We start from the raw sequence: 20,640 nt of genomic DNA on the forward strand, positions 1-20,640 counted from the left end.
CTGGGCATTTTCCCAAGTGCCTTCCAGAAGCAGTGAAATATTTGTTTATTCTTATGATACCGAGGATAGGATAGGGAAAAGCATAAGATAGAATAGGTCAAGATGAGATTTAAAATGTTTATTCAGGGTGTTATAATTAACATATCCTGTTCCCTTGGGACGAGGAGGACTATGGAATTGAATTAAATAAATTAAATGCCTGTGGCAGTCATCCAAATCATTATGAGCACAGTCCAAATCACCACAGGTACAATCCAAATAAATGTTTTAATGAACATACACTTAAGTTTGTTTGCAGTATATAGATATATGGATATGAACCTGATTTTTTCTTTCACTTTTCCCCCTGGCTGTAAAGGATGATATCTTGTTGTGCAACTTTTATCTCCAAGCTTAGTTGATTTAAAATGTGTAACATGGTTACAAAACATTTTTCCATAGTTTTGGTAGTATTATTCCATATTTTGCTTTTATCCCCAAATGTTCCATGGTACTTATCCTTCTGTTTTTTAGTAATTTCAGCAGTATCCTTTAAGTGAGCTAGAATATCTCATAGTATCACAAAAATCTAAAATAAAGCTTTTGCAAGAAAAATTGAAAAGAGCAAATCGTACACTAACAGATCATAGCCTTTGCAGCAGAGATTTCTTGAATTGCCTCAATGCTAAGGCTGGGAAGAAATGCAAGGTAGGAAAGCCTTATTGTCTTGTGTATTTGTGTCAAAATGAGGTTGGCAAAGCTTGACATTTTGCTCTGGGACTTGGATAATAACAGTTTTAATAACTGTCGATGCTACTTATAATTCTGGAAGCTTGATCGAAGAGTGTTTTTATTATCTGCCAAAGACTTGTTAAAATAACTGTTGGGAGTAGGAAGTTTTACCTTATTAAACACTGAATAAAGGATTGTTAATTTAATGAAATTATTTGAAGGTTCAATTCTTTGTAGGATTCTTAAGATGAATATTTATTAGTTGATACTGTTTGTGATGATGCCCATTCTTTCCAAACAGATGAATTTAAGAAATTGAGTTTAAGATTGAAACGTTTGTAATTAATGAAAATGCTGAATAAGACGTTCTATACAACTGGTGTTGTTTTATCTTTAGAATTAATTATTGAATCTGAAGTTAGTTATTTTCCTTTATTTTATCTATTAGAACTTGTATTTCTTTCTGCTCTAGGGGCTTAGGGCTCCTTACATTTTGGAGTTTTTTAAAATGACACAATGTATAAAATTAAAAGAATCCCATGTACCTGTATAACACTGATTTCTAAATACCAGTCAAATAACCAGTTTTTCACTGGTTATGTAAGATGCTGTGGGAAACATCCAAGGAAAGGAGATTCTTTCTCATGGATCGACTACACACTCGTCTATGTGTGTTGTTCTTCAGACTTCTTGCGTGGATAGCATTGTTAGCTCCTAAAGAAAACCTCCTTGGACCCTGAAAATCTTGACAACTATAGACCGGTAGCAAATGTTCCGTTCCTGGGCAAGGTTTTAGAGCGTGTGGTCGCTCACCAGCTCCAGGCTGTCTTGGATGAAACTGATTATCTGGATCCATGTCAATCGGGCTTTCGGCCGGGGTTTGGTACAGAAACAGCCTTGGTCGCCCTGTATGATGACCTCTGTCGGGAGAAAGACAGAGGGAGTGTAACTCTGTTGGTTCTCCTTGATCTCTCAGCGGCTTTTGATACCATCGACCATGGTATCCTTCTGGGACGTCTTGCGGACTTAGGAGTTGGAGGCACTGCTTGGCGGTGGCTGTGCTCCTACCTCAAGAATCGTCTCCAGAAGCTGGTGCTTGGGGAGCATTACTCGAGTCCCTGGATACTCCAATATGGGGTCCCACAGGGTTCAGTTCTGTCCCCCATGCTCTTTAATATCTATATGAAGCCGCTGGGCGAGGTCATTAGGAGATTTGGAGTGCGTTTCCAGCAATATGCTGATGATACGCAGCTCTACTTCTCCTTTTCATCTTCTTCAGGTGAGGCTGTTGATGTACTAAACCACTGCCTGGCCGCGATAATGGACTGGATGAGAGCTAATAAACTGAGACTCAATCCTGACAAGACTGAGATGCTGTTGGTGGGGGGGCTCTCTGCCCAGATGGTTGATGTCCGACCTGCCCTAGATGGGGTTACACTCCCCCTAAAGGAGCAGGTCCGTAGTTTGGGGGTCTTATTAGATCCGCTCCTGTCACTGGAGGCTCAAGTAGCCTCGGTGGCACGGAATGCGTTCTACCAGCTTCGGCTGGTAGCCCAACTACGACCCTATCTGGATAGGGAGAACCTTGCCACAGTTATCCATGCTCTGGTAACCTCTAGATTGGACTACTGTAATGCACTCTACGTAGGGTTACCTCTGAAGACGGTTCGGAAACTTCAGCTGGTGCAGAATGCTGTGGCCAGAGTTCTTACTGGGACAAAGAAATTTGACCATATAACACCTATTCTGGCCCAACTGCACTGGCTACCAATATGTTTCCGGGCCAGATTCAAAGTGTTGGTTCTTACCTATAAAGCCCTTAACGGCATCGGACCACAATACCTGGCGGAACGCCTCTCCCGCTATGTACCTACCCGGTCGCTGCGCTCGACGTCGAAGGCCCTTCTCCGTGTCCCAACACATAGGGAGGCACAGAGAACGATAACTAGAGCTAGGGCCTTCTCAGTGGTGGCCCCCGAACTATGGAACGCCCTCCCTGATGAGATACGCCTGGCGCCTTCTTTGCTATCTTTTCGGCGCCAGGTAAAGACCTACCTCTTCGCCCAGGCATTTTAAAAATTTAAAAATTTGAATTTAAAATTGAAAATTTTTAATTATGTTTTATTGTGTTTTTGTATTTTAACCTGTTTTATCATGCTGTACACCGCCCTGGGAGCTTATTGCTATAGGGCGGTCTAAAAATGTAATAAAATAAATAAATAAATAAATAACAAAGCACTTTTGTGTGGTCATATTAATCACAAGAACCACGACAAAGGAAGAAATCTTTAGGATACATGTTTCAATGTTTTTTAGGAGTTTATAGGTCAGCTTACTGTTTCCCACAGCAGCCAACCACATGCCTATGGGAAGCACCCCAAACAGGACACAAGCACAAGATCCTTTCCAGTGTTTATCCCTTATAACTGGTTTTGAGATGCATGCTGCCTCTGATGTTGGATGTAGTATACAGCCATCATGATTGGTGGTTCTTGAGAGTCTTATACACCATGAATTTGTTTAATCCCCTTTTAAAGCCATATAAGTTGATGGTCATTACCATATCTTGTGAAACTAGGAAATTATTATTTATAAAGACAGGAATACAGAGTCATATCCAACAAAGTCATTCCGTGAGTGGAACTATTTTTGCTGATGCAGCAGAGTTACCCCCTTTCCTTTATATCTGTGACCTTGCATCCCACCAAATCTCCTCTGGGCTTTCCCCCAATCATCTGGAGCAGATATGGGGAGGTATGGGATGAGCATTGGGGAGGAGAGGAAGGTAAAGTTCCATTGCACAAGCAGAAGTCATTCCACTCGCACAGCCACTTCACTGGATTCAACTCATGGAGCATTTAGATTGCTCTTTTGTATTATTACTGTGCTCTTGTCATTAAAACCAGCTACTGTGTTCACTTAAGGAATGCGGATAATTTACTGAGGCGTAGATAATAGGTTGGAAACAGACATACCCTTCTGCAAATGGAAGGGCTCCTACTGTTTGAGGAAGAGACTCTGATCAAGTGGAAGCTTCTATCAGAGGATTACCCCTTTCCTCTGCAGTTCTAGCCCCATCTCCCATGCTGTTTATTTGGGGGGAGGGGCATACAGGGAAGGATGAATAGACAAAAATAGCCTCCATCCCCTTCCTCCAATGGAGCATCCCATTATTGGAACACTGCAATATGTAAAGTCTGGGGCAGGACTCATTATGTTTAAGTTATAAGAATTAATTATTGTGGATCTGATATGTAAAAATAGAAATTGGCTTTACAGAACATAAAAGTCATTATCTGAGATAAAATCCAGTATGTAACAAATAGGGACTCCTTTCTCTTGCACTATGAAAAAAGTTGTGTCTCCTGCAATCCTAAATGCTCTAATTTGGAACCACTGCACATAATTAGGATGGTTTGATAAGGTGGTATTCAGTGCTAGTCCTACTGACATTGAATAGACCCGCTGAAGTTAATAGACATGACTAACTTAAGTTCATTAATTTCAGTGGGTCTCTCGCAACCTTAGGTCCTAAATACCATAGAAGTAAGTTCATTGTAAAAGCAATGGGTTTTTATGCCCAAATAAGTGTGCTTAAAGAGCTCTTCATAGTACTTCAGCAACATGGGATCCACATATCTTTAGCTTCTTCCTTCTGTAGTAATGTTTAGAAATCTGAAAAGACAGGTGCAGATCTAATAATGCAGATTCTTCCCACCCAATTGTTATGTGGCCAGAAGAAAGGCTATTAATCACTTGGGAAGGATATTGGATGTTGGTTCCATGCTCATGGACCTGGACTTCCAAACATTATTGTGTGGGACACACTATCCCCACTTGAGGATCACCAATTACAAGTCTTTTTAGACAAGGCTTGGGGTGGGTTGGACCTGCTTCCTTCTGTCTCTGACAATTCTGAAAATGACTGCCCCAGTTGTGCTCCTTAAGGTCCCTAGGATCCTCAGAGCCCCAGGTTATCTCTTCCTGTCAGAGACTACATGGTAGATTCTTTGCCATTTGGGCTTAGGTACCCTTCTCATCCCAGGACCAGTAAGCTAAGCTAGCCTATTATTTGTAGTGTGTTTCTCCCTTCCTATAGCCCCTCAAGTTTTCTTTGGTGCAGCGGTTGCATTTCTCCCTCTCTCTCTCCTGGCTCACCAATGAGCTTACTAACAGTATATTTATCTTCCCTTGTAATCCAACTCCTTTCTCTTCTAGTTCCTCTGGTTCACTTTCCTTTCACTGTAGCCTGTCTGTGGTCTGTAAATCCTTCAAATCCTGTCCAGTCTTGCTTTCTCTTTCTGTATTCCTTGGACATCTCTCTGCTGCTGCAGTGTCCTGCCTTAACTGCAGATACTGGGAGCATGTAGGGAGTCTTCCAGTGTTGCTGCAATCCTGTCGTATCACTTCCAGCCTACCCACACCTTTATCTTGTTGGGCCTGGAGAGAAGCACTATACTCCCATCATGACTCTTAATATCTAATTTTAGTCTTTAGTCCTGGACGCCGATTGCTGCCTTTATGAAGGTAAATCGACAAACCAAAAAGGGAATTTTTAAGTCCCCAGGAGCTGGTAGGTAAGCCTAGTCCCCAGGAGCTGGTAGGTAAGCCTAATGATGATCCCAAGCTAAGGGGGAAAGCCATGCAGCCTTTTGGGGTGGGACATTTATTTCAATCTGGGTGAGCAGAAATTGGGACCAGGGCTTGGATTAAAAATAGTTTTAAATTAGCAAAACTCTCTCTATGCAAGTAATCTTTTTTAAAAAAAAATAAAGATAAGTGTTAACTTTATAGAGGGAGTAGCACATTATTTTTTTAAAATGTTAAAATAAGAAGCAGCTGCAGTGGAGGTTCTCTCATCACCCGCTCCCTTGACTGTCCTTGAAACATTGTTATTCTGGGACAATTGGGGGGGGGGAATGTTGCCCTCCACTCGCAATCACCTTTCTTTTTTTTTGGTGATGGCTGTCATATTTTCTCTAGAATGCCCAGAAACTAGTAGCAACTTCCATTTCCCCCTAGAATGCTCAGGACTGACACTGTGTCTGAGGCATTCTGGGGGGAAACAGCAGCTACTGTAAGACATGTGACAAGAGGATGCTACTGCCTATTTATTTCTTTTTGGGGGAAAGTGGTGCTGCTGCTACTACAAAATGTTGCAAAGACTTTTGATCCCTGAAAATTGCTGAAACAGCTTTCAGATTTGCTGCCTGCAAATAAGGTGTCAGATTTGGTGGTCGTTCTTAGTTCAGACTTACACTGTAGTAATGTATGAAGAGGCCCGTTGACTGTGATATAAAAGAATCTACTTACTTTTGCCACTGTAATGGAAGCAGGGAGCATCTATTGGCCCTTATAAAAGCATGCAATAGTGGTATAAGCAACTTTTCCTTTCTACCTCTGACCTGCTTCAGAAAGCCTCTAGTGTGGTACATCTTCACTCCGAAGGGGTTTTAATGGCTACAATGACTGCTTTAGTTGCATCAACGATCTGTGGTATGGAAGACTTTTTAAATGGTTTCCTTCAGAATTCTCTCCTTTCCCATGCTCTTTTGGCCTGAGCAACTAGCTCAACTTTACTTATAGCTGATGTACCGCAAATGTATTTTGTAATCTACTACACTGTCAATGTACATGGTACTTTACAACTCATATTGTAAGTCTTTACAGTGCTACAAGCATAAAAATGTTCTTAAAGATTTATATAGCATAGCAATGCATTAGCAACAGAAAATACACTCTACCAGATTAGTTAATCTGATTTTAGCTGTTATCTAAAGTACAATTCCACATAACTCCTACTGAAATGTGGATTGACTTACTGAGATCAGAAAAAGAATGGTGTGGCAGTGGTCCATTTCTGCAACATGTACCTTGAACATCTGGCAAGAGAACATCAACCACGGGCTGCAATTACGCTCCCAGCAGTGGTAGGTAAGATGTCAAAATGTGTGGAACAGGGAGAGGAGACCGGATAATTCAGCCCTGTTCACCATATGTCATGACTGCCCCCTTCAGAGTGAGCAGAGATGTTGAGACTAAGTGTACAGTGGAGGTTAGGGAAGAATCTGTAAGGGAACTGTCTCTGCCATCCTAAATCTTCAATTTAGGCAGAGAGAGAAATGAAATCATCATTCACACTACTTAATAGTTCTCATGCAAGCACCTCCGGAGTGCTGAAGCTAATATTAGGGTTGTGGCCAGGCATTACTTATGTGCACGTTCCACCTACCGTATATTCCGGCGTATAAGACGACTGGGCGTATAAGACGACCCCCAGCTTTTCCAGTTAAAATATAGAGTTTGCCCAAGTTCTCCCCAGGAGCCTTTTGTGGCTTCTCCCTCCTGTATCTGGCCATTTCGAGTCAATTCGTCCCAGGCTCTGCCGAGGCTTCCCTCCTCACGGCAGTAACACAGTTTCGAGTCAATTTCATCTCAGGCTCTGCCGAGGCTTCCCTCCTCAAGGCAGTAATGCCGTTTCTAGTCAATTTCATCTCAGGCTCTGCGGAGGCTTCCCTCCTCACAGCAGTAACTCCGTTTCGAGTCAATTTCATCTCAGGCTCTGCCGTAACTTCTTGAGCCTCGCTGCGTTGCCTTCCTCGCAGCGACGGTCTCTCTGGACGGCGGCTGCGACTGCTTCCACTCCCGCTGCAGCTTTTTTTTTTACTTAATTTTCCCGCACTTTTTCAGCACCTGGCGTATAAGACGACCCCCGACTTTTGAAAAGATTTTCCTGGGTTAAAAAGTCGTCTTATACGCCGGAATATACGGTACATAAACTATTACCTACATATGGGGATTATTTTATGGAACCTTACAAAATTTGCCTTTACAGTGGCTGAAAAATAGTGCTGAAAATGCGCAAATCCTGGTGACCACATAGTCTCTGTGTAGAGGTACCAATCCAAAAACATAGCTTTTCCCCACAAGTAGTCCTTTATAGGGGCTGTCTGTGCTTGTTGGGTCATCCCCTTCTAGCCCCAGGAGAAAGGTTTTGTTAGTTGTGAAACTCCCATAAGGCCTATCCTAGGATACATTTTCCCTTAAGCTGATATGCAGTTACACACCTGGTCTTCCTGTTCTACCTGTATGAGGACTGGATCAAGCCATCTCTCTTTTAAGGCATACATATGTAAAATCTTTCTTGGCAGGCATTTGGAGGAGAAGAGACTTGATAGCTGCTGCTATTAGTGACTATTTTTTTTAATGATTTATTATGCATTTTAAAGATTGTGTTATTTTATAGATTTTTAAAATCTATTTGCCTGTTGTAAACCATGCTGTGGCTTGTGCAAAGGGCAGTGTATGAATTATCTAAATAAGCAGATAAAATAAATAAAATGTTAACAGTGCTAAAAAGAGCAGCCTGTGTAAGTTAAGCATCTGTAGGCCCTTTTGGCTTATGTGAGTTTATGTCTTCTTAACTGTTTGCCTACTTAAAAACAGCCAGAGTGAAGGGATTGGACTGGGGCAAGTGGTGCTGGAGAAAGGCGATTTTACTCTTTTTCTGTCACACAGTTCCCTCAGTTGATCGAAATCCCCCCCCCCCCGATCCTCTGCGGGGAATTATAGAAGTTACCTATATTGTACCTGTCTTTTCCCCCCTCCAGTAGGGCTAATGGCAGCTTTGGGGTGGTTGGACAGAGGGGGGAGGATTGATCAAGGAAACAGTGTGGAGAAATGGTTAAAGCTCACCTTGTTGTTTCAATCCAATTTGTCCTCATGATATAATTTTTCAATGAGAAGCCTATATTTAAATATATATTTTTAAAGGGATGTTCCACCAAAATCTGAACCTTTCCCTTTTTTATGGAAAGCAAAACAAACAAACCCCAGCATAACACTGTAATCTTCTCTTGCTTAAAAGAAGTAAGATACATTTTGGAAGAACTGCAGTTGCTCTTTATTTTACAAAATAAAAGAAGTGGGGAAACTAGATGATAAAGGAACATTATATATCTTACGCAATTGAAATATTTATCACATCATAATGGTAAAAATACTGTCCAGTGTTCTAACCAAAGTTATCCAGGAATTTAGTAAAACTAGTCTGAATATTTCATGTATTTTTATCTAAAGGCAGATGACATGCTACAAGCAAGAAGGTTGCCCCGTTTAAGTGCTAGTTTCACACATCCTTTCTCCAGATTGCTGTATGAAGCTGCACATAATATAAACACACATTCTTGTCTCTAGTTAGGCATATTATAGTTAATGACCATATGGTCATTATGGTATAAGATCTACTGTCTGTTGTATTTATATTCCTCAAGCATATTGTTCCTTCAACTTCACAGTGTGTTAAACTATTTCAAAGGGGAAAAATCCTTTCCCTCTTGTTTCTGGTTGTCCTATCAAGTGTAACCTTGGACCCTTATAGAGCAATTAGATCAGCCTCTATCCCCTCCTTTGTAATGAGGTTTCTTGCATTTCTGAGTCTATAACCCTTTAGTCTTCCCTAATGGGACATCATTATTCTGAAAGAAACAATGTAAATGTAAATGAATATTCTCATTAACGAGTCACAGAGAAACCTTTAGTGGTAGTGCTGTGGTAATTCTGCTTGTTATTTCTCTGGTATTCCATGCAGGATTTTTTTATATATATAATTCATTATTAGTATTCAAAATTACTTGTTCTTTAATTTTGCATGTCTTTCATAATCCTGTGTTCCAACCAGTTCAACCATGTCCTTGTTTTATTCTCCAGGAACCACCTGTGAAACGTTCAAGGTCTCTGTCCCCAAAGAGCTTTTTGAAAGAGTCGGAGGAATTAAGGAAGCTTAAAATAGCTGAAAGAAAGATAGAAAACTTAGAAAAGACACTGCAGCTAAAGGTGAATTTTTTTTTTAAAATTAGCTTTCAGTTGGCATAGACAGAGATGAACAAAAACCAGATAGTCATTTTATACATAACATTGCGTATTGGAAATTGAAATTAAGAGGAAAATGTGTTTTCCCTGGGCTTAAAGTTTTCCTTTTTTCATAGTGATTCCTGGGCAACAAAAATTTGAAATAAAGTGTTCAAGTAGCTACATAAATAGAGTGAACTGTTAATTAATAATTGTAGGACTGGATCCCTGCAAATGTAACTCTGCACCCTAGAAAGAGTTATATAATCATGTCTAAAATGGCCATATGTATGAGCATTGTATGTGTACCTGGGATCTGCAGCCAGTTGCATCTTGCTAGCGCAAACAAGAATGCAATGGAATAGGTGTGTGTGTAGCAGAGCTTGGAAGATTATTTTTAAAAAGGAATAAATTACAATTACTGTTACATGACCCAAAAAGGAATACATTACCATTACAATTACAATTGTTCTGAAAGGAATTGATTACTTTACTATTACTTAAAAGTAATCACTACAAGTACTTTAAGTTACTTTAATTAAGTTACTTTTAAAAAAAACTAGCATGCCTATAAGGTGCTGGCCTTGGCTGCTGCACACCTAAGTAGCCTAAAACAACTTTAAAAACAAATATCCACACACAGAGGTAGTAGAATAATTCTTTTTATCCGTAAGATAGCAGTGGTGGTCTCTCTCCTGGTAAGGGAGGTGGGGAGGAAGGCACAGGCCACTGCTCAGATCTTTGCATGTCAAACCAAGTGCAATGTCCCCCTCCACACACACACACACTTAGCCAGCAAGCATCATTTCTCATTCAGCCACCTCCGGGACCCTGTCCTGCCACCAACTAAGGGACACCCACCCACCCGAACATTTTCCCCTGGGATGCAAAAAGGTTAAAACACTGCAAATGTGGCAAATTAATCAGAGAGGGTGGCGGAGGCCTCTTCGTATGCCAAGTGAAACACAGTATTCTCTCTCTCTCTGTCTCTCTCTCTGTCTCTCTCTCTCACTCTCTCTCTCTCTCTCACACACACACACACACTCACTCACTCACTCTCACACTCACTCACTGTCACACTCACTCACTCTCACACTCACACACTCACTCACACACACACACTCACACACACACACACACACTGTTGTCTCTCACCTCCACAGTTCTTTATCTCCATTCCGTTGCTGCCTCTTTCTCCTCCTTCATCCACATCCTTGCTCTCTGGCTCATTTCTCCCTCCACTCCATTCTTCTCCACCACTGTCTATTTTTTTAACAATTGTTTCCCTACTCCACCTGTTTCGCTCTCCATCTCCTCCCTTGTCGCCTTCTAAACACCCACGAGGGAAGAGTGATGCTGTGCAGAAGCCCAGTTTGAGGCACATGTTTTTCATCCATATGTCAGAGGAGGAGAAAACTTCTCCTGCTCCCACCCTGGTAATGCCCAAAAGTAATGCTGGAAACATTACAATTATGCCTCAAAAGTAATAAAATTACTCCTCATTTTATTACAATCACAATGTAAAGAAATTACCCACTCGTTACTCAAAAAAGTAATAAATTACTTTAAATTCATTTTTTGTAACTAACTAATTCCAAGCTCTGGTGTGTAGCCATTTTGGGTATGGCACTGTATAAAATGTGATCACTAGGTGTTGTACACTCTTAATCTGTAACACATGAAGCTATCCTAATTGGGCTTGGATAAAGTTCAGAGGTGCTATATCTGAGCCAATATTTAAAAGTATCCTTACAGGGTGGAAACCAATTTATCATTCTTGTGCTGTTGCTTCAGAGGAGGCATCCACGAAGAAACAATAGAGGAGGAAATTTTTGCTGGTTCTCCCTCTACATTGCAATGTGCCCAGTTGCCCACAAAAATCTGTTTTGGAGGGTCCCCAAGCAGGCTGACAAAATGGAATGTTGCCCAAACACCCAATGATAGCTGGTTTTCATACACACAAATATCCCTAATACGTGGAGTTCCAGAGACCATAGAAACTGACTGAATTATATTATGTCAGTGATTGTCACATAAATCCATTGACTAAGCATATAAGAATTAATCAAATGACTAAAATTCTTGAGTCAGTCTCATTGCTGCTGTTTATTAGAATGCAGAGGAGAGGGACAAAGTGGTGGTGAGATCAGCATGGCACAAACCAATTTGCCAATTCAGTGCTGCTGCTGGTGCATTTGCACTGCACCAACCTCCCAGCCACCATGCCCCTCCCCCTTTATTTCCCAGTAAGCAACAGCACAAGCGACTGGGCATCAGGTGAGCAGCACTGTTCCACCATGCCATCCACTACTGACTTTATGGCTATGCTCCAAATGGTCAATTAGGTTTTTGTTTTATTTTAAAATATTTTTTTAAGAAAATCCCAATGGGATTTTAATTTTATTTTTTTATTTGAAAAACAGAGCATTGCCCACCCTGCCCCTAATGTCATTTGAATACTGCTTTCAACATTTTGGTTTCAAAAGTTGTTTGCCATGCCACATTGGCAGATGTTGCTTGGGAAACACAAATCCAAAATTCTGATGGGTATGCAGAACCAGTTGCTCAGTTCTTTGGATCCTGACCAATGTGTAGTTACTCAGATTTTATGATGGACACAGAACTAGTTAAGCCTAATCAGCCATGACTATGAAGTCTTCTCAGTTACAATTTAAGTGTAACAAATTGGGTGTTGGCAGGTGATCGTACATACATTTTTTAAAAAAACTTAGCTATATCATACTGTTGCTTTAAACACTTGCATTTTATTTAGTCTTACTATATCACCTTGGTGTTATGCAGATCCAGGAAAATGATGAGCTGAGACAAACCCATGAAAAGCGCAAAAAGAGGCTGCAGATGTTACAGACCAACTACAGAGCAGTAAAAAAGCAATTAAAACAATGGGAGGAAGGCTATAGCAAGTATGTTACATAGCTCATTAAAATCATATGTATTAAATCCAAATGTAACTTTTGTTGCTTAGGTATTCTAGAAAGGAAGTAGATGGAAGCAGGGAAAAATAATCTCTTTATACTGTTGGTCTTTATTGGAAGACAACACATTATGCAGACTCATATGAAGAAATAAGTGGCATAAACTGGTATTCCAGTTAAGTTTAGCTCCCATTTTAAGTTTCATGAATGACCAGAAGAAGATAAAGGGGGAAGGGCAAGGTGGCTGGGAGATTGATGCAATGTAAATGCATCAATTCAAATGCACCATCTGTGTTGCCACACTTATTTTTGTTGTGAATTGTCACTGAGCTTATCACAGACTATTCCTCTTGCTTGTTGCAGTTCGGTCCCATTGTTGATATTATTTTCCTCTATCCATGATGAAAGGGAGAGGAAAGGTTGAGTGTGTGCATGGAGGGAGGGCTTGAGCCCAAGGCTCAGATGAATAATGTCAAACCACCTCTTTGTTTGTTTTTTTGCTGTGATGAACTTAACATGGCTACTTCCTTGAAGTTGTCAATTTTTTAAACTTTCTTAAACCTCTTTTAATTAATTAGTTTAATTGTTTCATGAATTTGTTTATATGTAGATTTAGCTATACACTGCAGTTTACTTCAAATAATTCTGCATAATATGCAATAACCATTATAGATACCGGAAATATTTTATTAATAAACCCCATTTTTGCTGTTAGCTCATGTGATATGACTATAAATTCAATGAGGGATGGATAAGAACAGCTTGTATTTTCAACTACAGACATCTAGTAGGAGATCTGTAGCTTGGGTCCCATATTGTCACTGGAGGCTCAGGTGGCCTCGATCACTAGGAGTGCCTGTTTCCAGCTCCAGCTGGTTCATCGCTATAGCCTCTTTTGGACAGAGATGACTCGGCCAATGTTCTGCATGTACTGGTAATTTCCATAATGGCTACCCTTGAAGATGATGGAAACTTCAACTGTTCCAAAATGCAGCAGCCAGATTACTGGTTGGGTTTCCATTTAGAACTCTCATAACTCATGTTTTAAAACAGCTGCACTGGTTGCCATTTCTGTGCACAATTTAAGGTGTGTGCATTAGTGTTTAAAGCCATAAACAACTTGGGCCCCAAATATCTGAAAGACTACCTTCTTCCCTACAGATCCTTTCAGGTGTTAAGATCAGCACAGGAGCCCTCTTGGTAGTTTTACCACCCTCACAGGTTTCTCCCTAAATTGTGGAATTCCCCACAGAGGTGTGTCTGGCAGCGGCATCGTGTACCTTTCATCATATGCTGAAGATGCACCCACACCTGAGATATATCTTTCGAGGACTTACCCTGTTATTTTGATTATAAATTGTTTTAAGTAATTTTAGTATTGTGTTTTTGCATTGTTGGAATCCACCCTGGGACCTTGTGGTGAAAGGCTGGTAAGAAATCTAATAAATAATATGTAAATTTTGAGTTTTTTCAAATCAATATGGGAATCCATATTGGGATGGTGTACTATCACTAGAAGCTAAAATGATGAAAATGAGGTTATCATACTTAGGACACATAATGAGAAGACATGATTCACTAGGAAAGACTATAATGCTTGGAAAAACAGAAGGGAGCAGAAAAAAAGAAAGGCCAAACAAGAGATGGATTGATTCCATAAAGGAAGCCACAGACCACAACTTGCAAGATCTGAACAGGGTGGTTCATGATGTCACTATTGGATGACATTCTATTGGATGTCACTGATTCATAGGGTCACCATAAGTCGTAATCAGCTTGAAGGCACATAACATGTTCCATTCGGCTCACTGTCCTGTGATTGCTTATTTTCTGGGCCACCAAAGTAGTTTTGGTGTTATTTTTTTAATCTTTCTTGCCAACTAATGCTGTGTCATACCCTAGATTTGTTACTGATTATTTTATAATGGTCAGAAGCAGAAGATAAGTCACATGTTCAGTGCCTGAAATGCTCATTTAAATGATCTCAGTTACTCCTCCTGGGCTAGATGGACCTATGGTCATGCGCCTAAGGTCTGTTTGTTGCTCCCTGTTCTCATCGCTTCATTTGGGCCATCTCAGCAAAAGATCTAAGGGACTGGCAGGCCACATGAACAAAACTACATCACCATTCTTCAATAAAAGTTAGGTGTGGGCACATCAATTACTTTTCATGGATTACATTGCTAATTAAATTTCAGATTGCATTGCTAATGAATCACTTATAAATCATCAGGATTAAGGTGATCAAATTATGTGTCTGGATTTAGCAATGGTAGTTGAAAAACAGTAAAACTAATTGAGATTCTGCTACTTCTTTGAATGGGTTTTTAGGAATAACTCTGAATCAAGGCCATGTATTGATTTCTACAGAGGCCTTTGCTGTTTTTTTTTAATTTGCTGTAGATGGTTGTTGTGTGCCTGACTTTATTAAAAGAAATAAAATGACCATCTTTTCTGCTTCCATTATTTCCTTCCCCCCACCCCCCTGCCCCAACCAAATGGGAGCCTCTTGATGATGGCTCTGTGGGCTCATAGGTATGTTGAACTAGTAGTAAAAAAGTACACACCACTCTTTTATTTTTTGTTTTAATATGCAGAGTTACTGTGAGACACTTGGGTACATTTACCAAATTAAGTAAAAGCAGTTTTCTTTGAGCCATTTAGAATGAGATCCCAGAATCACAACCACATAGGAACAGTGTTGTTCAATGAACACAGCAAATTAGCATGAATGCTCCTCTCCCTGGAAACCCCAGTTTTCAGTAGTAATGTTTTGGTGTGTTTATTGAATGTGCCTCTTTGCTAGGTAAATGAATAAATTCAATCTTATAAACTGATCATCTGTGTGCAGGGTCTGTAGTATCAGTGACCAAGGAGCTTTCTGAACAATAAAAAACCCCAAATATTTCCTTCAGGACCACGTTCATGCTAGCCCTGATCCAATGTCAGTAGCATAATATCTTGTTTCCCACACTTGTTTCCCACACAGCCATCATTAGTTTAACTGGGGAGACATATGCTGCAAGCAGTACATCACTGGAAAGCCTTTCAGGCAGCCAAATTGTGAAAAGAAATTGCTCTTGAAATAACATTGTATAGGACGTTGCCTAAAGCAAATCAGATAGATCTTTTCAAGCCCTTTCTGGAGATCTGGATTAAACCTGGAACCTTTTGAATGTGAAGCATTTGCTATACCACTGAACTACAGGTCTCCTTATTATTGTGGAAAAGAGAGGTTTATAAGTGTTTGCATATTCTTTGATATCTGAAGGGCTTCATGATTCCTCATACACAAGGGGAAGACAGAGTTTTTCAGTCTAGAATATTCACAAAATGAATGTAGGCTTGGGCCAGTGAGTTGTCATTCAATCAGAATCCTGTAGGTGCCCATAACACTTGTACAAACACAGTCTATCAGGCACTAGCAACTATTATATTAGCTGTCAGCAGAAATACCGTTTTCTGATAAAAATATCGCTGTGGAAATGTGATACCTCTGCAACCGATGTACCCTCCTAAATAATGGTGTTTGCACAGAATTATTCTTATATAAATTAATCATCAGGAGAAGCCCTAACAGAGGAATGTTCCACAGAATGTGAATCTAAAGATTTCCAAAAATGGTTTCATACATTCTTTGGCTTCCCTTCAATAGAGATGTGAGACGCCTGTGGACAGTTATCACATTCATTTCAATGTTTGGGACAGCTTCACACTTTTCATCCCTGTTGTGCACTTGAAGCACAGCATTGTAGTGAATGATAAATTCTTACTTCGGGGGAGCTCCTTGTATGCAGCAGAGCACCCATAGAATATTGGATCAAGCTGAAGAATTCTAATTAATATATATATGGGGAGTTATGAGGTGTTTTATTCCTTTGTAAGGTCCGTTTGAGAGAATCCCTGTAAAGATATTAGACCAGAACTTTGTTTGTCAAGCTAGACACAAAAGGGAAGATTACATAGTATATAAACTGGCACATCTACCTTACCCTGTCCTTTTTGAGACACAAGAAATCCCTTCAGAATTGCAGCAACAAAGGAATCTCATATTCCTTGAATATGCCATGTGGCTTTTACAGGCACATCAAAGAATAGTATTTAAGTAAAGCATTGTACTACCCTAGGACCAGTTCTCTCAGAAATAATACTGCTTGGAATTATTGCACACAGTAGACTGTCTTGCTGGTGTAAATTAAAATACAGGGCATTGCATGCATACCAAAAAGTTATACATTGTTAATTAATTTATATCCTGACCCTCCTCCCAAAAGGAGCCCAGGGCAGCAAAAAAACACTACAAACACTCTAAAACACCTTAAAAACAGACTTTAAAATGTATTAAAACAAAACATCTTTAAAAACATATTAAAACAAAACATCTTTAAAAACACCTTAAAAAGCAATTCCAACACATGCAGACTGGGATAAGGTTTTTACTTAAAAGGCTTGTTAAAAGAGGAAGGTCTTCAATAGGCACCAAAAAGATAGAATCATAGAACAGTAGAGTTCGAAGGGGCCTACAAGGCCATCGAGTTCAACCCCCTGTGCAATTGTTGTTGTTATGTGCCTCCAAGTCGACTGCAACTTATGGCGACCCTATGAATCAGCGACCTCCAAGAGCATCTCCCTGCACAATGCAGGAATCCAAATCAAAGCATTCCCAACAGATGGCTGTCCAGCTGCCTCTTGAATGCCTCCAGTGTTGGAGAGCACACTACCTCTCTAGGTAATTGTTCCATTGTCGTATGGCTCTAACAGTTAGGAAGTTTTTCCTGATGTCCAGTTGAAATCTGGCTTCCTGCAACTTGAGCCCATTATTCCGTGTCCTGCACTCTGGGACGATTGAGAAGAGATCCCGGCCCTCCACTGCATGGCAACCTTTCAAGTACTTGGAAGAGTGCTATCATATCTCCCCTCAGTCTTCTCTTCTCAAGGCTAAACATGCCCAGTTCTTTCAGTCTCTCCTCATAGGGCTTTGTTTCCAGTCCCCTACTGGAACAGGGATAACAGGGATGGCCCCATCTAATATTTAAGGGCTGCGATTTCCAAAGGGTAGGTGCCACAATGCTAAAGGTCCACTTCCTATGTTGTGTGGAACAGTCTTCCTGATAAAATGGAATCTGCAGAAGGCCCTTGCTTGCAGAGCACAGTGATCGACTGGGTATATAAGAGATAAGACAATCTTTCAGCTATCCTGGTCCCAAACTTATATAGGGTTTTGTGCATCAAAACCAGAATCTTGAACTTGGCCTGGTATGTAATGGGCAGCCAGTGCAATTCTTTCAGCAACAGGGTGACATGTTGGCGATACCCTGTCCCAGTGAGCGGCTGCACTGCTGCATTTTGCACCAGCTGCAGCTTCCAGACCAACCTCAAGGGCAATCCCACATAGAGCGCATTACAGTAATCCAGCCTGGAGATTACCAATGCATGAACAATAGTGGTCAGGCTATTCCGGCCCAGAAACAGCTGCAGCTGTCTTTATCAGCCAAAGCTGGTAAAAGGCACTCCTAGCCACTGAGGTCACCTGGGCCTCTAGTGACAAAGATGGATCCAGGAGCACCCCCAGACCACAAAACTGCTCTTTCAGAGGGAGTATGACTCCATCCAAAGCAAGCAACTGACCAATTATCTGAACTCGGGAACCACCAACCCACAATGTCTCTGTCTTGCTAGGATTCAGACTCAGTTTATTGGCCCTCATTCATTCAGATGTTACAGAGAAATAGAGCTGGGTATCATCAGCATACTGCTGACACTTCACTCCAAATCTCCTGATCACTGCTCCCAAGGCCATCATATTGATGTTAAACAGCATTGGGAACAAGATGGCACCCTGCGGCGTCTCACAGCATAACTGTCAGGGGGCTGAAAGACAATCACCCAATGCTCTGTTCTGAAAATGACCCTGGAGATTGAATTGTAACCACAGTAAAACAGTACCTCTGATATCCATCTCACCAAGTTGGCTCAGAAGGATACCATAGTCAGTAGTATCAAAAGCCGCCAAAAGATCAAGTAAGAATAACAGGGTTGCACTCCACCTGTCCTTCTCTCAATAAAGGTCATCAAACAGGGCGACCAAGGTTGATTCAGTCCCATAACCAGGCCTGAACCCAGACTGGAATGGGTCAAGATTTTAATGAAAATCCTTTGCACTATAAATTATTTTCAGAAAGTTTGTTTTTTTAAAAAAATAATATTTTTAATTTAAAATTCCTAATGTTTAGAAATGTGTATAATAATATTTTGAGAATCTAATAAAACCAATAAATCAATAAAACCTTAATAGTTGCTATTTAAAATTTAAATACTAATGTATCATTATATGGATAATATGCAAAACAGATGTTTTTCAAGAACACGTGCAAATACACGTTGCCTTATAATTTGATTTTAGGAAAATTCCACTGCTTGATTCTCTTTTTATCACTGTGAATTTGAGCTCTGTTTATGTGCTTGCTTCTATTACAGTTTTTACAAACTACTGCATATCAAAGACGGTTAACTGTAATAAGTGCATCTCATAACGCTTTGTTCTTTCAGTATAGTTTTTCACTTCTGACTCACCATATTCAGTAGGGTTGTTTATGCAAGGCATAAATTAGCAGGATTTTCTCCTGTTGTCTGTTGATCATTTACCTTTTTCTGTCCTCGTTGTGTGGGATCAGGTTCAAACCTTAGACACAACACACTATGAATGTAAATTGAACACGTCGTAATGTCATGAGCAGTATTCATTTTGGAGGTAAATGGACAATGTCAAATGTCAGTTCTTGCTACAAAGCCTTTCATGTAACATTTGTGTTGTGGCATGTTTACAATTCACATTTCCACATTCTTTCCAAAGAAAGACACCAGAATTCCAAGTTTAGTTGCAGTTTGTTGTACAACAGTAACATTCTCTTCCCAAGCAGAATTTACTCTTCCCAAGCAGAAAACTGGTACTCAGTAGATCAAGGCAATGTATGTGGATTTATAAAAAATTAAGTTAGCAACAACCATGGGGGCAGGGGTATGTTTGGCTGAAAGGCAGTGACTTATCCAAGGCCACCCAGTGAGTCTCATGGCTAAGCAGAGATCTGACCCAAGTTTACCAGAACCAGACCAGAATTTGATGCCTTTGACTATCAGCCAGTTGGACTGTTGAACACAATTAATTAAAACAGAGGTTTCACATATGAGTGTGATGTCATGGATGTTTTCGCAGAAAGTTGTAGCCTGCATCGTTTTGGTGGCTATGGGAAGTGCATGGCCCTGACAATGGGCTTGTGGCCAGCATCATTAATGTGGAAGCGCAATTTGTGGAAACGGGCCTCCATGTGAGGGCTGTATATGAAGACATCATGGTTTGTGGAGTTCCAATGGCCTTAAAAGAAACTACCATATTTGGGGGGGTCATTGAAAAGTGCCTTCCTTACTCATTCTGCCGATGGATTCCTTCGTTCAGTAGAGCAACAACCATTGGATTCCACCTTCAGTCTTGCCAGTAACAACTGATATATGCTAATTAATTATTGTAGTATTGTGGTATTAGCGTTCTATAACCTCTCATCCTCTAGATCAGCCTTTCCCAACCAGTGTGCCTCCAGATGTTATTGGACCACAACTCCCATCAGCCTCAGCCAGCATTGCCAATGGTCAGGAAAGATGGGAATTGTGGTCCAACAACATCTGGAGGCACACTGGTTGGGAAAGGCTGCTCTAGATGTTTGGGTTTACAACTTCTATCAGCTCCTGCAAACATGAACACCGGTCAGGAGTGATGGTAGCTGTCGTCCCAAACATCTGGAGGGCACCAAGTTGGACAAGGCTGGTTAATATTATGAACTAGAATATGAGAAACATGATCTGCTTGTAGTATTCAGTGTGCATTTTCCATACATCTGTACAGATCTAATATATTTGGCAACTGCTGCTATAATGTTAAACTTTTCTGTATCCCAACCATCTAGCCTTTTGCTATTTCAGCAAACTTCCTCCATTGACATTTTTGTGTCACTGTCAAAACTGGGGACCCTGAAATAATTTAGGGGTTACTATCTCATTCACCTTCTTAATCTTCAGGAGTCTTTGCAATTTCCTTACAAAAAGAGGGTTTGAAATCATCTCATGTTCCTTGATTTCCTTTAAGATCTCC

General features: G+C 40.5%; 1 protein-coding gene across 3 annotated transcripts in view; it reads left to right on the forward strand.

The window, feature by feature from the left end:
• The window catches only part of CNTLN (centlein), a 268,051-nt gene that overhangs the window by 106,912 nt on the left and 140,499 nt on the right, over positions 1–20,640 (forward strand). For all 3 annotated transcript variants that reach the window (XM_061630573.1, XM_061630579.1, XM_061630586.1), the window contains 2 exons: positions 9,421–9,546; positions 12,364–12,485. In XM_061630573.1, coding sequence (XP_061486557.1) covers positions 9,421–9,546; positions 12,364–12,485 — 248 coding nt within the window. The remainder of the gene's footprint in view (positions 1–9,420; positions 9,547–12,363; positions 12,486–20,640) is intronic.

Source organism: Rhineura floridana, chromosome 1, assembly GCF_030035675.1.
Source record: "Rhineura floridana isolate rRhiFlo1 chromosome 1, rRhiFlo1.hap2, whole genome shotgun sequence".
Taxonomy (NCBI): Eukaryota; Metazoa; Chordata; class Lepidosauria; order Squamata; family Rhineuridae; genus Rhineura; species Rhineura floridana.